Source organism: Oscarella lobularis, chromosome 15 (genome assembly GCF_947507565.1).
Source record: "Oscarella lobularis chromosome 15, ooOscLobu1.1, whole genome shotgun sequence".
Lineage (NCBI taxonomy): Eukaryota > Metazoa > Porifera > Homoscleromorpha > Homosclerophorida > Oscarellidae > Oscarella > Oscarella lobularis.
Window position 1 is genome coordinate 453,237 of NC_089189.1, and position 13,463 is coordinate 466,699.

The 13,463-nt window shown below is 48.4% G+C and overlaps 4 protein-coding genes and 1 long non-coding RNA gene across 12 annotated transcripts in view; 3 read left to right on the forward strand and 2 right to left on the reverse strand.

The window, feature by feature from the left end:
- The window catches only part of LOC136196087 (uncharacterized), a 5,138-nt gene extending 4,693 nt beyond the window's left edge, over positions 1 to 445 (reverse strand). Inside the window, exons 1-2 of one of the 4 annotated variants that reach the window (XR_010672070.1) lie at positions 147 to 445; positions 13 to 80 (exon numbers count right to left, since the gene is read on the reverse strand). This is a non-coding gene — a long non-coding RNA (uncharacterized lncRNA). The remainder of the gene's footprint in view (positions 1 to 12; positions 81 to 146) is intronic. The other 3 variants (XR_010672074.1, XR_010672069.1, XR_010672071.1) reach the window with 3 other exon arrangements.
- The window catches only part of LOC136196046 (G surface protein, allelic form 156-like), a 12,651-nt gene extending 8,803 nt beyond the window's left edge, over positions 1 to 3,848 (forward strand). Inside the window, exons 12-16 of the mRNA XM_065985551.1 lie at positions 2,429 to 2,680; positions 2,735 to 2,974; positions 3,032 to 3,280; positions 3,334 to 3,591; positions 3,644 to 3,848. Of these exons, the coding sequence (XP_065841623.1) occupies positions 2,429 to 2,680; positions 2,735 to 2,974; positions 3,032 to 3,280; positions 3,334 to 3,591; positions 3,644 to 3,735 (1,091 nt within the window). The 3' untranslated portion in view covers positions 3,736 to 3,848. The remainder of the gene's footprint in view (positions 1 to 2,428; positions 2,681 to 2,734; positions 2,975 to 3,031; positions 3,281 to 3,333; positions 3,592 to 3,643) is intronic.
- LOC136196079 (uncharacterized) lies at positions 157 to 1,257 on the forward strand. The gene is made up of 3 exons (XM_065985598.1): positions 157 to 431; positions 753 to 1,004; positions 1,062 to 1,257. The coding sequence occupies exons 1-3, from the start codon at positions 194 to 196 to the stop codon at positions 1,184 to 1,186; spliced, it is 615 nt and encodes a 204-aa protein (XP_065841670.1). The 5' UTR covers positions 157 to 193; the 3' UTR covers positions 1,187 to 1,257.
- LOC136196047 (rab3 GTPase-activating protein non-catalytic subunit-like) lies at positions 3,622 to 11,716 on the reverse strand. 5 transcript variants are annotated; one of them, XM_065985553.1, is made up of 32 exons: positions 11,620 to 11,716; positions 11,429 to 11,565; positions 11,243 to 11,381; positions 10,960 to 11,192; positions 10,799 to 10,898; positions 9,250 to 9,497; positions 9,102 to 9,190; positions 8,506 to 8,759; positions 8,331 to 8,452; positions 8,219 to 8,277; positions 8,048 to 8,170; positions 7,926 to 7,993; positions 7,815 to 7,876; positions 7,669 to 7,762; positions 7,468 to 7,619; positions 7,189 to 7,411; positions 7,126 to 7,142; positions 6,995 to 7,075; positions 6,844 to 6,949; positions 6,286 to 6,434; positions 5,820 to 6,230; positions 5,709 to 5,775; positions 5,589 to 5,659; positions 5,497 to 5,532; positions 5,368 to 5,439; positions 5,228 to 5,310; positions 5,015 to 5,177; positions 4,599 to 4,691; positions 4,372 to 4,542; positions 4,149 to 4,313; positions 3,850 to 4,092; positions 3,623 to 3,783 (listed from the first exon to the last, which is right to left on the reverse strand). In XM_065985553.1, the coding sequence occupies exons 2-31, from the start codon at positions 11,501 to 11,503 to the stop codon at positions 3,967 to 3,969; spliced, it is 3,852 nt and encodes a 1,283-aa protein (XP_065841625.1). In that variant the 5' UTR covers positions 11,504 to 11,565; positions 11,620 to 11,716; the 3' UTR covers positions 3,623 to 3,783; positions 3,850 to 3,966. The 5 variants fall into 5 exon arrangements, with proteins under 5 accessions (XP_065841628.1, XP_065841625.1, XP_065841626.1 ...); XM_065985554.1 differs by having other exon boundaries at positions 3,854 to 4,092; positions 11,429 to 11,678; XM_065985552.1 differs by having other exon boundaries at positions 11,429 to 11,678.
- A 410-nt stretch (positions 11,717 to 12,126) lies between these two features.
- On the forward strand, positions 12,127 to 13,272 carry LOC136196074 (uncharacterized oxidoreductase YtbE-like). Its single transcript, XM_065985593.1, has one exon. It carries the CDS (start codon positions 12,145 to 12,147, stop codon positions 13,138 to 13,140), a length of 996 nt encoding a protein of 331 aa, XP_065841665.1. The 5' UTR covers positions 12,127 to 12,144; the 3' UTR covers positions 13,141 to 13,272.
- The last annotated feature ends 191 nt before the right edge of the window (positions 13,273 to 13,463 follow it).

Here is a 13,463-nt window from a genome sequence, read left to right on the forward strand (position 1 = left end):
CTAAACGCTCACCTTTTGGACGCGTCTTTTTCACATTCTTTCCTCCGGCAAGACACTCCGCCATCGCGTCGGCCCTGTTTCTAAACGCCCGTATCGTACAATATGATTTGACGTCACGTGCTATGCTATGTTGCATAGACGCTTACAGTGATTGGCTCGGATCGAAGTGACATCATTCCTCGTCCGTTTAACCATGACGCCTCTTGTTCTTGTTCTCGCCTTCGCCGCGGTTCTTTTCTCTCCCGCTCAATCAGACGATGCCATACAAGACAAGGCGTGCAATCAGCAGTACCACCCGGATTGTGCCAAAGCCTACCTCAGCGGATCCCCGGCCGACTGCACGTCCCAATGCAATGCGTCTCTCTCCGACGACATTGTAAGTCAACCGGTGTGCTCTACTGGTCAACGAAACCTCATCAAAGCTTGCTTCGGTAAGAACGAACGAAGAGGCTATTCGAAATTCTCATGCGCTAACCGCAAGGGCGGGTGACGCGACGGGGGGAGGCGCTGGGCGTGGGTGTAGCACGAATCTCGCACCGGACGGTTGGGTTCGATTCCCAACGGTGTCGAAATTTTTCTTTCTTTTACAGTAGAACGCGACCAATTAATCCGCGTGGGAGTTGGGGCTAGAGGGATTGGGGGTCGCGTGCATTAATTAGTAGTATACAACAACGACCCTCTCTAAATTTAGCATAAGAATAGGGAGGGTCATTGGAAACGCCACTATTTAATTAATGAAGACAACTTTTTAGGTAAATCTGTTCAGGCTACATCTTGCGGGCACTTTGGCGCCGACTGCAATGGCAACAGCGCATGTGCTGCGGCCTCGCTAGGTTATCTCGCAAATTGTGGCCACGTTCTTGCCAGCGGAAGACCAGCCGACTGCACAAACGCTTGTCGACTGAGCTATAATGCTCTGCTGGCTATAGAGCCCGGATTTCGATCGTGCTCGTGCGATGGGGAACCGTTGTGCGAAACAGCACGGAAAAATATCCAAGCAGGATGTGAGTAGAATCGATAGGGGAACTTATGAAGTCTTATGAAAAAAATTATACTCGCAGGTTTTACTGAGGAAGACGGGTCCACTGCAATGTGTGGAGTCGAGAGAATGACCGCCATTGCGACGATCATTGTCACCTTCCTCTTCGCCTACTGGCTCGGCAGTAGACGACGCCCTGCTAATTGAATAGACTGGCGGTGGGCAATGAACGTTATCACAAAGTTGTGTTGTTTGAAATAAAAGAGAGTTAGCCTCGACGAATTTTCTTGAAAGTAGCCTCGCGTTGCCAGGCCCTTTTGATAAACCGTGACCGGGGGAAAAAGGGTCACGCGAGGCTACTTTGAAAGTGTAGGACTGACTGTATGTACTAGTGGGGTGTCTGACCAGAGAGCCCTTATGGTGTTAATTACCTGTCCATGACGTCGTTTTCATTCGCCGTTCTCGCCTTCGCTCTTTTCTCCTCCGCGTTGCTGACTGCTTCGGCGAACGCTGTGGCGAAGCCATCGTAGATGCCTGCGAGAGAGAAAGTCATCGAAACTGGATCGATGGCTAACTGCACAGCCTCTCGTATTGATACCTTGATATGGACTTGGATATGCGTCCCGACGATCAGTGCATGAAAACCAAGAGGAGTTTAGAAATGCTTGGGTAAAGTTAACTGCTAAATATTATAGCTCAATGCTATGATTTTGCTTTGTAGCTAACGGTGGAGCCAAGAGACTGAAGAGAGCGACTTCGATTGCAGCCGTTCAACGTTCGCTCAATGTTTTCGTTTTTTGTTTGTCTTTAGTTGAAATAAAGGAGGGACCCACTCCGAATCCGGGTTCGAACGATTAGTTACACAACGCCTTTGTATCTCTAGAGAATCGGCACTTACCCACATCAGTCGAACGCGTCATGACGCCGTCGCTTTCCTTCGCTGTTCTCGCCTTCGCCGCCGCGGCGCTCGTTCTTTTCTCCCCCGCAATCGCCGCTCCGGCGAACTGCTCCTACGCGGCAATCAAATGCATGCAAAACAACGCGTGCAATCAAAGTTTTCATCAGTACAACGCGGCGTGTGCAAGCGCTTACGCTAGCGGACTCTCGTCCAACTGCACGTCCCAATGCAATACGTCTCTCGCCGAAGCCATTCGACTCGAACCGGCTCTCAGCGATTGCGAGTGCACCGACTACGCCTGCTCGATCGGACAACGAAACCTCGTCAAAGCCTGCTACGGTAAGCCTCCTTTTCTAAAACGCTACCTGTACGGGTCGAAATTTCTTCGCGGCGAAAAGGGGCCACACCCTGTGCAAAAATGCGCCTTCTCACGCCTCTAAGGCAGAGAAAGCCCAAACAAAAGGTCGTGTGTCGGCATGCGATACCCGGAAGGGGGGAGGAGACTGACGCAGAACTTCCGTCTATACCCCACAACTAATTTTATCTTTTAGATATCACTGTTCCGGCGAAATTTTGCGCTGATTTCTCAGCCGACTGCCTTGGCGATAGCGCGTGTGCTACGGTCTTGCAAAACTATCTATCGAATTGCGGTGCCGTTCTCGGCAGCGGAAAACAAGCCGATTGCTCGGACGCTTGTCGCACAAGCTTGAACGCTCTTCTAACGACACAACCGGCGTTTCGAACGTGCCCGTGCGGCGGAGACCCCATGTGCGATGGGCCACAGAAAAATATCCAAGCAGGATGTGAGTACTGTAATCGATAGGAAACTTAATTTAAAAAATAATCATATATCGCAGGTTTTACGTGCGACGTCATCGGACAGTACTGCTACGATGACCTGACGTGTCGCCCGTTGGTAACGAATTATACGACAGACTGCGGGACTCTTCTCTCGGGAGCGACAATGACCTGTTCGAAAGATTGTCTCGACAGTACCAATGCATTGGTCGCTGCGGAGCCCACTCTAAGCACATGCCAGTGCGCTATGGGCAACTCTAACTGCACTATTGAACAGACTCGACTGGCCTCGTGTTACGGTAAGTCCTTAGAAAAAACCCCCGACTCTCTTAGACTATTTGCTCTATCTATGACAGCGACGCCGGGATCGTGCGCGCACGCGTCGGCGGTGTGTCGAACCGATGTCACGTGCAATGCCGCTCTTCAAACGTACCTGACCGAATGTGAAAAACTTTTCGATTCGGGTGCCGCCGCTGACTGCACGACGAAATGCCGGGATAGTTTGAACAACTTGCTCACGGTTGATCCCAGCTTTATCAACTGCTCCTGCGCTGGGGATGCGGAGTGCATAATGGATCAGACGAATCTGGAAAAGGGTTGCTATGGTGAGGCGATCGGTTTATTATTATTAATTCAATATGTACTTTTTTATTTCAAGAGGGCAATCGTTTGTGTTCGAAACTTTACGCTGACTGCAGCGATAAACCGTGTGGGGATCAAATTGATGCCTACTTGAACGCCTGCAGCAAACTCATTGCAAGTGGAGCTAAAGCGGACTGCACGCCCGATTGCCTTAGCAAATTGACAGTGGCAACGCAATCGATATCGGGCCTAAGTACGTGCGTTTGCCCTACGGCCGACAAAGCATGCATGATGAGTCAGCAGAATTTCAAAGATGCTGAATGCTACTATCATGGTAAAGGGCATCGAGTATAACGCTATAAATTATCTTTTGCTTTCTATTTCAGCAACTGAAGGGCCCACTCCAACTGATGGAACCGAGAGAGCGTCTGTTTTCGCTCTTACTTGGATCGTCGCCGTGTTCTTTCTTGCCTACTAGCGTGGGCTGGAGTCTGAGGCAGTGAACTTGACGTTAGATGTTTTTTATCTGTTGTCGTTGTCTTGCTGGATGTGGATGTCGAGTGATGAGAAGAATTGATGTGCACCTAAGTACCTACCGTTGCATTGTGACGTAACAAACGACCGATCCTCGTCTCCGTGGAAACCGCGGAAAGCCCCTGATGCATACACGTCATTTCGATTAAATAAATTAATCAAGGGGCACGTCTTTTTAGAGGGTGTCTCGAATACGAGCGGCGGTCGAGTGCTCAGACGACGAATCGGGAAGCAGAAAAGCGGCGGAATCCGCCAGAGCCTTCAGCGCATCGAAATCGTCCTCGCTCTCGATCATAACAGCCTAGAAACGTTTCCCCCCGCTAAAGTATCAATATCCAAACGTCGCCTAATACTCACGTCAAACGAGCGTACGAATTGAAGCACCCCGGGCGGAAATTGGACGATGAGCTCGAGCGAACGCGCCTTATTCGTCTCGTTTCTCATCGCCCCGGCTAAACGTCGACCGAGAACGGGCAGCAAAGCGCGACCCAACGCAATGCGATCGCGAACGGCGAACTGAACCTAGGGAAAAACCGACGTCAACGCTCGGGATCTTGATCGCAGGTAGGGGACCCCGTACTTCGCGCGCGTGCGCGTCGCGACGTCGCGTGTACAACTCGACGACGTGATGACGTCGCGCGACGTCCGGATCGACGCGAAATGCGTCGGCGGCGAGCTCGACGGCGACGTCCGGCCACGCGTTGCCGACGGCGGGAAAATCGCACGAGGCGACGACAATTAGGGAGAGAAACTATACGTAGGGAAAAACGCACGTGCCGCCACGTGACGTCATAATTTTTTTCTAACTTTTTCTATTTCGTTGAGACGGTTAGTCCCTGGGTCGGCGAGATCGACGTCAGGCGAGTCGCTCGTTAGATCCGTAAAAAACATTTCGCTTATCTAAGTACACGTAAGAGATATACGGGCGATTTCTATACGTAAGCCACATACACGTATAGGGAGGTAAAGACACAGCCTGATACTAAGAGGGGACTTCGAAAAAACCTTTCTTTACAAAAGCTCTTAAATTTCACTGACATACTCAAATTCAAAATTTTAAATTTTCATTATTTACAGGGACGATTCATAAGTAAAGGAAGGTAAAGATACTAAGGCATAAGAGGAGGAACCTCGAAAAACATTCTCTGGCCTACTTAAACTCAATATTTTAAATTATTAATTATTTACCGGACCGGGGCGATTTATCGTCTACATTTCTTTACCTTGGGATCGAATAGAGTCGACGGGCGAACGGACTTGAGTTGCAGTGCGACAATCGCGTGAAGAACGGTGACGAGATGATAGTGAATAGAGACTCGATTCGCGTTGCACGGCTTCCCGCCAGCCGCCAAAACTTTCCTCCACAATCCCTCATCCTCAATAGAACTACAAAAAATTCAATTTCCCGAAATTTCAACTAACTCTATACTACATACGAATCGGGATGCCAAAGCGATTCGCCTCTAAAAATAGGAGTCGGGATATCGCCTTCGTTTTCGATCATGTCTAGTGACGAGTTCTATTAAATAAATATAAAAAAAACTTGTTTATTTATCAGCTATTCGTGTCTACTGACTCTGAGATCTAGTAGGACAGACTGGACGACTTTGAGAACGGACGGCAAGGCGTCGGAGCTCAATTTAACGAACTTAAAATCGAGATAAAGGCCGGTGTTCAAGCGGAACCGTGCCTTGTCTACGTATACCTTTCTACTCAGACGATCTTTGGGCGATTTTCCTACCTAGAAAACAAGGAATATTCTAAAGAGAACCACGCTAGAAACTATTCTATTCGCACTTTCTCAATAAGAGCTAAAAGCTCGGAAACTATTTTTAAAAATATTTCGTTCCACAAAACGACGGACAATCCTACGGGAAAATTTTTAATTCAAACACTAATTCAATGTCTTGAGATCACCTATTCTTAATAGCAACGACTCAAAAGCCGTCAAATGACCCAGAGCGACGTCGAGAAGCTCAGTATCCTTCCCAAACAATTAAATAAATACCTCCAATCGGAATTCCTTACGTCAGAATTCATCTTCCACGCGTTGACGGCCTCCCAAGCGGCGTACACGTGCAGCGAATCGCCTCGCAAAGTATACGGAAATCGTCCTCGCAGAGAATCCAACTCGAAACGGAATCGTCGCTCGTCTGACGTCAGCCGATCGGGGGCCAACTCCGGTTCGTCTTCCGCCGTCGTCGTCGACGTTTCGGCGTCGACGACTCGCGCGTCGAAACGTCGCGCGACGAGACGACGAGCGACGAGACGCGCGAAAACGTCGGCGACGTTCGCGTTTAGGAGACGAGCGACGGAGAGCGTGTCTTCGCCGCTCGGTCGCCCGATTAGACACGCGAGAGCGACGAGATCCTCGAGACGGCGTACGAGAACGTCCCAGAGTTCGATATCGATGGACAGGGCCTCCCAATCGTCTTCATCCTCGATTAAAACGCGATAGAGTCGACGGGGGAAGTCGTGGACGGGTTCGTTTTACTTCGGTTTGGTCGGATTTCGCTACGTTCGCGCACGATAGAGAAACGAGGAGACTTTCGTATAGACGCGACGAGGATTGGATTTTGTCGTGCCAGGGACGCCACCACGACGTCGAGGACGACAAACTGTCTTCCCCAGGGATCATTTTTTCTAAAGCAGAGGCCTCAATTAGTCTAAAAATGAGGACCGTCATTACAAAGTAAGGTACTGTTATTACAAATACAAAAATTGGAACTGTTATTTATTACAAATACAAAAACGCTGGAAAATTTCAAACGATGGAAAATTTCGAACGCTTGAAAATTTCAAACGATGGAAAGTTTCGAACGCTGGAAAATTTCGAACGCTTGGAAATTTCGAACGCTGGAAAATTTCGAACGCTGGGAAATTTCGAACGCTGGAAAATTCCCAACGCTGGAAAATTCCCAACGCTGTCTAAACCTGAAAAGCTTATTATTTCTAAAGCAGAGGCCTCTTCTCTAAACCTGAGGCCTCTTTATTTCTAAACTTGAGGGCTCATTATTCGTACAGCTGAGGCGAACGCGAATCGATTTTTTACCTTGATATGACGATAATCGTTTGATGAGTTCAACTAATCGTTCGAGGGACTCGGCGTCGTCGTGATCGAAGAGTCGACCCGATAGCGACGCGCAAATAAGAAGATTCTAGTCGAAAAATCCCTAAAATCGCCTATAGATCGTTCAATTTACCATAGAATCGTCGGCGCTTATGTGACACTCCTCCAACGCTGAGAGAAGATCGTCAAGGGAAACGGAGCCCTCAAGAGCAGGCTAGAACCGACGTACAAAGCAAAAAAATAGCCAAAATCACGTTACAGTACCTTAAACAGAAACAACCCTACAAAAAATCGTTATTTAAATATTAAAATTATTTAATTAAATACCTAAAATCGCCTTATTGGCTTTGCTCGAAACGAGGCCACGAAATCCGAGCTCCTCCTCCCCTTCATCGCTTATTTCGAAATATTTTAAAAAGTCGACAAGGCCCACGATCGAGTCGGCGCTCGTCGCGACGAATTGCCGTAGCTCCAGCTCGGCGTACGTCGAAAGGAGAGCGCAGATTTCGACGGCACGGTGCGACGTCAAACCGAACGCGAGCACGTAAAACTACGAATCAAAATCAATGAATCTACGAGCCCTAGTTCGTCTCGCGAGACGCTCGCCTCGCTTAAATCTTCGTCCGATCGTTCGGACGACTTCGCGAGCGACGAAGACGCCGACACCTTTACGTAGAGACCTATTAATCCCATTCTAAACTCGCAGACGGTGCTGAGAGCGGAAAAGCCGTCGTCTCGTTCTCCGGAAAACGTTTTTCCTTGGAGATAATGTCGAAATGATCTTTTATTCGATTTTGAGGCTCCTACCTGCTGCTAGACTGAGTGCGCCGTCTCGAACGCTCATAAAAGCGCTGAGAAGATCCGTTGACGCCAACGACGACGTTTCTAGACTAGCTACAGCCTAGGAGAGCCTATCCTCGCAAAGAACACGCCTCCCAACTATTCAACAACACCTTTTTTAAGCATTCAAGCGATATGATTTCTCTCGCAAGCTGACACAGCAAAGACACGTCAGCTAAGGACATAATAAACAGGGGAACCTCTATTTGTTTCGTTTCCATTGCCTTTAGCGAGTGCCTGTTTGAATTGATTCAGTGTGTGCTTATCCGCCAATAGAGCGCGATCACTTCCACTACGAATACGAGTCTTTATAGATGAGAAAACGAAGCGCTAGTCGCTCGATTACCTCATTGTGCAATAGAAGGGAATTCTAAACGCGTTTAGGCTACCATCAGGCTGAAGCAAGACGCACTGGCACGGATATAAACCCTTTTGCACGCCAACTACGCCTTGGCCCTGATACAGTAACCTAGAGGGGGACAATGAGGAGTTTTTCTAGGCGAGAAAGAAAGGCTACCGGCATTTTTTCCCCACGTTAAAAGCGGCCACTCTTTCGGCTCTATTTACAGGCCAGACCTTCGGGGGGAAGAGCGCTCTTTCGAGGGAGAAACTGCGACGCGCGTTTCTACCTCAACAATGCCTCGTCTCGGCGCGTAGATCACAACAAACGTCGCCAATCGACCGACGTGGGATCGCGGATCGTCGGAATCCTCGCGCGACGTACAAAAGCCGCACTGCGCTTCGCGATAACCTCGATAAAAAATCCTCCAGGGACTTTTTTCGAAGGCTACGGGTCTCCCTTACCTTTCCAGATTCTTACCAATGTGAATTGATTGACGTCGAGTAACATTACGCGACCGAATTCGTCGACGGTTAGAGCGAGCGTCCAGCAGGGCGACAGATGAATTGTCGTCACGGTGCGTCGCGGATCCGAGAGTCCGACGGCGAGCGGAATCGGCGTCGAAGGAGTCGTCCTATTGGCTTTCTCCTCGACGGATTTGGACGACTTTGGGTCGGCGGACGCGGAGGAGGAAGAGCCCCAAAGCCAGCCGGTAACACTAGCCAAAAATACAGAAGTTTACGTAAGATTGGGCAATTTAACGTATTTTAAGGTGTTTTCTATAGTGAAAAGAAGAACGTTCAAACCCCTTGAACTCCTTGGACGTTCGAACAGAAGAATTGTCTAAGTATTGTTATTTTTCGAGAAGATAGAGTCATTTTAAAAACGTATTTCAAAGGTGTTCTCTATAGAAAAAAGTATTGTTTACAAATCGCAATTTACTGCACGTTTTAAAGCGTTCTCTATCGTAGTAAAACTCCTAAAGGACGGGGGGCAATTTTAACTAGAGAAACCCACTTGTAAAGACGCAAGAAATCGTACAATTTCTACTCCATCTTACGTCGATATAGGCAGTCGCGACATGACGACCGATTTCAATTTACTAGCAACGGCGACGGCGACGTCAGCCAACTGAGGTTCCCCCAAATCCTTCACACAAAATAAAAAACCCTCAAACAAACCCAACCTAAAAAACCAATACCCCTTACATGCGACGCCTTATAGAGACCAATCATGGGATTAACTCCGACGGCAATGAAGCGATGCGACGCCGCCGGCGTCGAACGAACCGTCGTGTTATAACCGCCGAGCGTCGACGCGTCTTTGAGGTAGTCGTAGAGAGAGTCGGTTGCCATGCCGCAGCTGTCGATGTCGTTCACTTTGTCGTGTTTTTCCAAGTCCCATTTCTTGTATGTAAGTCGGAGATAGTCGGCGACGTCTGGACTCGCGTGGGTAGCTAGGATAAAAAGGAACTTGACTTTTTAACAGTGATGCGTGATCCTAGGTACCCCTGTGATCCCAGATGCTCCTATACTCCCAGATGCCCCTGTGATCACAGATCCCTTGTGATCACAGATCCCTTGTGATCACAAATCCCTTGTGATCATAAATCCCTTGTGATCACAGATCCCCTTGTGATCACAAATCCCTTGTGATCACAAATCCCTTGTGATCACAGATCCCCTTGCGATCACAAATACCCTGTGATCACAAATACCCTGTGATCACAAATACCCTGTGATCACAGATCCCCTGTGATCACAGATCCCTTGTGATCACAGATCCCTTGTGATCACAAATACCCTGTGATCACAAATACAGGGTCCTGCCGAGAATTTTTTCAGTGTGGGAAGAAGGTCTGGAAAATTGTCCAAGACACTTTTATGAATCGTCTAAGGCAAAATTGTCTTGGACCATTTTCAAAACTGTCTTGGACCATATTTAAAACCATTTTAAAAATTGTCTTGAACGTTTGAACGGGAAGAAGGCAAAGGCATAGGGAGAAGGCAAAGGCATACGGAGAAGGCAAAGGCATAGGAAGAAGGCAAAGGCATAGGGAAAAGGCAAAAGGCAAAGGCAAAAGGCAAAAGGCAAAGGGAAAAGGCAAAAGGCAAAGGGAAAAGGCAAAAGGCATAGGGAAAAGGCAAAAGGCAAAGGCAAAAGGCAAAAGGCATAGGGAAAAGGCAAAAGGCATAGGGAGAAGGCAAAAGGCATAGGGAGAAGACAAAAGGCATAGGAGAAGGCAAAAGGCATAGGGACAAGGCAAAAGGCATAGGGACAAGGCAAAAGGCATAGGGAGAAGGCAAAGGGCATAGGAGAAGGCAAAGGGCATAGGAGAAGGCAAAGGCATAGGGAGAAGGCAAAAGGCATAGGGAGAAGGCAAACGGCATAACGTTTTAGTAGTGTATGGGTCGGCGATAGGCGAGTGAGGGTCGGGGCCGACCCATGCCGACCCACGTGGGCAGAACCCTGCAAATACCCTGTGATCACAGATCTCTTGTGATCACAAATCCCGTTGTGATCACAGATCCCCTTGTGATCACAAATACCCTGTGATCACAAATACTCCTGTGATCACAGAACCCCTGTGAAAATACCCCTGTGATCGCAGAACCCCTCTTACTAAATATCTTTTTTACCCGAAACTCAGTAGGTAAGAGGGATAATGCGAGCCCACGGAGAATGCGAGAGTTTGCGGTAGATAACCCTAGCAACGACGCATGCGCGTTTGAAAGTCTGCCCTGCCGATTTTCTTACCCTGACTTGTCTGCCGCTTGCACACATGAAGCATCTGCACCAAATGCAATCCTTCTACGCTAACCAAAGCCGAACGATACAATATAAGCAAAGATTCGCTCTAAACAAAATTCCAATAATAAATACTATTCAATTAATAAGAATAAGTCATTTCGCCTCACGTCGGATCCTCCCTTCGCTTGGCTCATTCCCGTGTGACCCCTACCCTTCAATTTGACGACGACGCCTTCGTGCATCGTTTGGCTGAGCAGGAGTCGCCCGTTCTCGTCGTAAAATCGCACGGAACCGTCTCGAAAACCAATCGCAACGCAAGTCCACGTTTTCGGTCGATTTTTCGACGTTTTGTCGTCGAGAACGGCCAATTCCAGCGTTTCGATGCACGTCGCTTCATAATCTGACGTGTGGATCGATTGCTCGCGTTTATTTTCGTTTTTTTTCGCTTACCGATTTCTTCTGTCCACGTTTTCGTCTCGTTCTCGCCGATTTTCGTTAGCGAGAGTCGATTTTTTATGTCGAACGATGCCAGTAGAGATCCTTTCGGCGAGATCGAGGCGAGATGAGACGGAGGAAAGGCGATTTCGCGCTAAAAGTAAGCTGTGATCCCGAAAGAGGCCTCACTTGTCCACTTACTTCCTGATTCGCTTCGCGTTGCGTCGAAACGTCGATGACGCATCGAGGAACAATTTCTACAGCACTCCTATCCATGAATTAGGGAAAAAAAGAAGATCACGTGAAGTTGATTCAAGCGTGTCCCGGACGTGAAATGGCTGAAGGAGAAGGAGAACGCAAAGTAGCGAAAAAAGACGACTGGAAGGCCCTACCGATGCCCAATTCCCAGGCAAAGCTTGAGCTGAACGTCGACTTCTCGGGCGACGAGATGGCGACGATTCGACAAGGCGTAATACCGAAGGAAATGGAAGACAAGTGGTTCATGTACTACGAAGCAAACGAGAACGAAAATCGGCTCTACATGCATCGCAGTTGGACGGGATTCTGCGTATACGTCGTCGACTTCGAAAAAGCGCCGACGAGAGACGATCAGAAGGCGTATCGAGCGACGAGCTGCGTCGTAAATCGAGACGAGTCGCAGTATAACGGGATAAGCGACGAATACGATCGCGAGACCGTTCTGGAGCTCATCAACATGATCGACTCGCTCGGAGCTCCTCGATCGTACGATTACTATTAATTTTTATAGATTACGTTTGTCACGTGGTTTTTAATCAATAAAAAATGATTTTGCACATGCATAGATGTATCGCGATATTATTGCGTATAAGGTGAAGCGAACTAAATAGATTTTTAATTTATTTACGTGCTCACGTGACGCCTCGCTCTCGGTTGTGATGAGAACCCTTATCATTGCTCTTCTTATTCCTCTTACGCTCGGCGCAAAGATGCCGAGCGTAGACCTCCACAATGCAGCTAAGCCCGGGCTCCAGATGCCCGTCATGGGCATCGGCACCTGCGGATATGCGATCTCGCCCAACGAAAAAGCGGAATTGTGGAATAACAGCGTCGCCGAAAAAGCCGTTCTCGCTTGGCTAAATCTCGGCGGACGCCGAATTGACACGAGCCTCGACTACTTAGATCAGCCGGGCATTGGCCGGGCAATTCGCTCCCAAACCGCAGTCCCGCGCGAGGAGATATTCATTACGTCAAAAGTGGGCGGAGGCCCCCTAGGCTACAACGAAACCCTCGACCAACTGAAGACAATTCTCGCCCAACTAAACACCTCTTACGTGGACTTGCTACTCATTCATTGGCCGCTGCCAGTGTGGTCCAACTCACGTGACCCCGCCTGTCAACACGAATCGCAAGCGCGCGCGTGCCGCCAATCGTCGTGGCGAGCCATGGAGGAAATCTTTCATTCAGGACGCGCTCTCGCCGTGGGCGTGTCCAATTTCGAGATGAGTCACTTACAAGACATCGTCGATATGAATAGCCTCTTACCCGCCGTCAATCAAGTCGAATATCACCCGTATTGGCACGAGGACGATCTCGTCGCCTATTGTCGCGATAAATCGATTGTTTTTAATACTTACTCGCCTTTGGGGACCCCCGATTGGGGCCCCGATCATCGCGGATGGAATTCGTCGATTTTGGATTTGCCGTTGATCAGGGACATCGCTTGTCGCCACGCGAAGTCGCCGGCTCAAGTGCTGCTACGCTGGGCGTTGGAAAAGAAGCTCGTTTTGAATCCGAGAAGTTGGAATGAGAAGCACATGGCGGAGAATCTCGATATATTCGATTTTGAATTAACGAGCGATGAAGCGCGGCAGATTGACGATGTCCCAAAGCCGGCCAACCCAAAAGTCTGCCCGTATCCTTCTAACAAATGAGACGCGTTTGCATGTATGTACCTTCTCCTCTCACTTGTGTCTTATCTTAGTCTTTCTTCTAAGCGCCTAGCTGGTTTGTTCACGTGAGGTGATTCAATAAAAATATTCAATTTAATCTAAACGTGGTCTATTTACTATTCATATTCAAGCCCAAAAATAAAAATTCAATTTAATCTAAACGTGGTCTATTTACTATTCATATTCAGGCCCAAATAAAAATTCAATTTAATCTAACCGTAGTCTATTTATTTTCCTAAACAATTATTCAAGCCCGAAATCTCAATATATTCGCTCATTAAACGTACCAATAAGATGGCAGCCCC

What these genes read in the sequence shown, in the direction of transcription:
- LOC136196047 (XM_065985553.1), bottom strand. Translation starts at nt 11,503, where the DNA reads ATGGATAGGAGTGCTGTAGAAATTGTTCCTCGATGCGTCATCGACGTT. An exon ending in AACGCGAAGCGAATCAGGAA is followed by an intron (nt 11,382 to 11,428) that starts GTAAGTGGACAA and finishes GCTTACTTTTAG; the next exon opens with CGCGAAATCGCCTTTCCTCC. An exon ending in CGTGGAAGATGAATTCTGAC is followed by an intron (nt 5,776 to 5,819) that starts GTAAGGAATTCC and finishes TTGTTTGGGAAG; the next exon opens with GATACTGAGCTTCTCGACGT.
- LOC136196074 (XM_065985593.1), top strand. Translation starts at nt 12,145, where the DNA reads ATGAGAACCCTTATCATTGCTCTTCTTATTCCTCTTACGCTCGGCGCA.
- LOC136196079 (XM_065985598.1), top strand. Translation starts at nt 194, where the DNA reads ATGACGCCTCTTGTTCTTGTTCTCGCCTTCGCCGCGGTTCTTTTCTCT. An exon ending in CCTCATCAAAGCTTGCTTCG is followed by an intron (nt 432 to 752) that starts GTAAGAACGAAC and finishes ACAACTTTTTAG; the next exon opens with GTAAATCTGTTCAGGCTACA. An exon ending in GAAAAATATCCAAGCAGGAT is followed by an intron (nt 1,005 to 1,061) that starts GTGAGTAGAATC and finishes TTATACTCGCAG; the next exon opens with GTTTTACTGAGGAAGACGGG.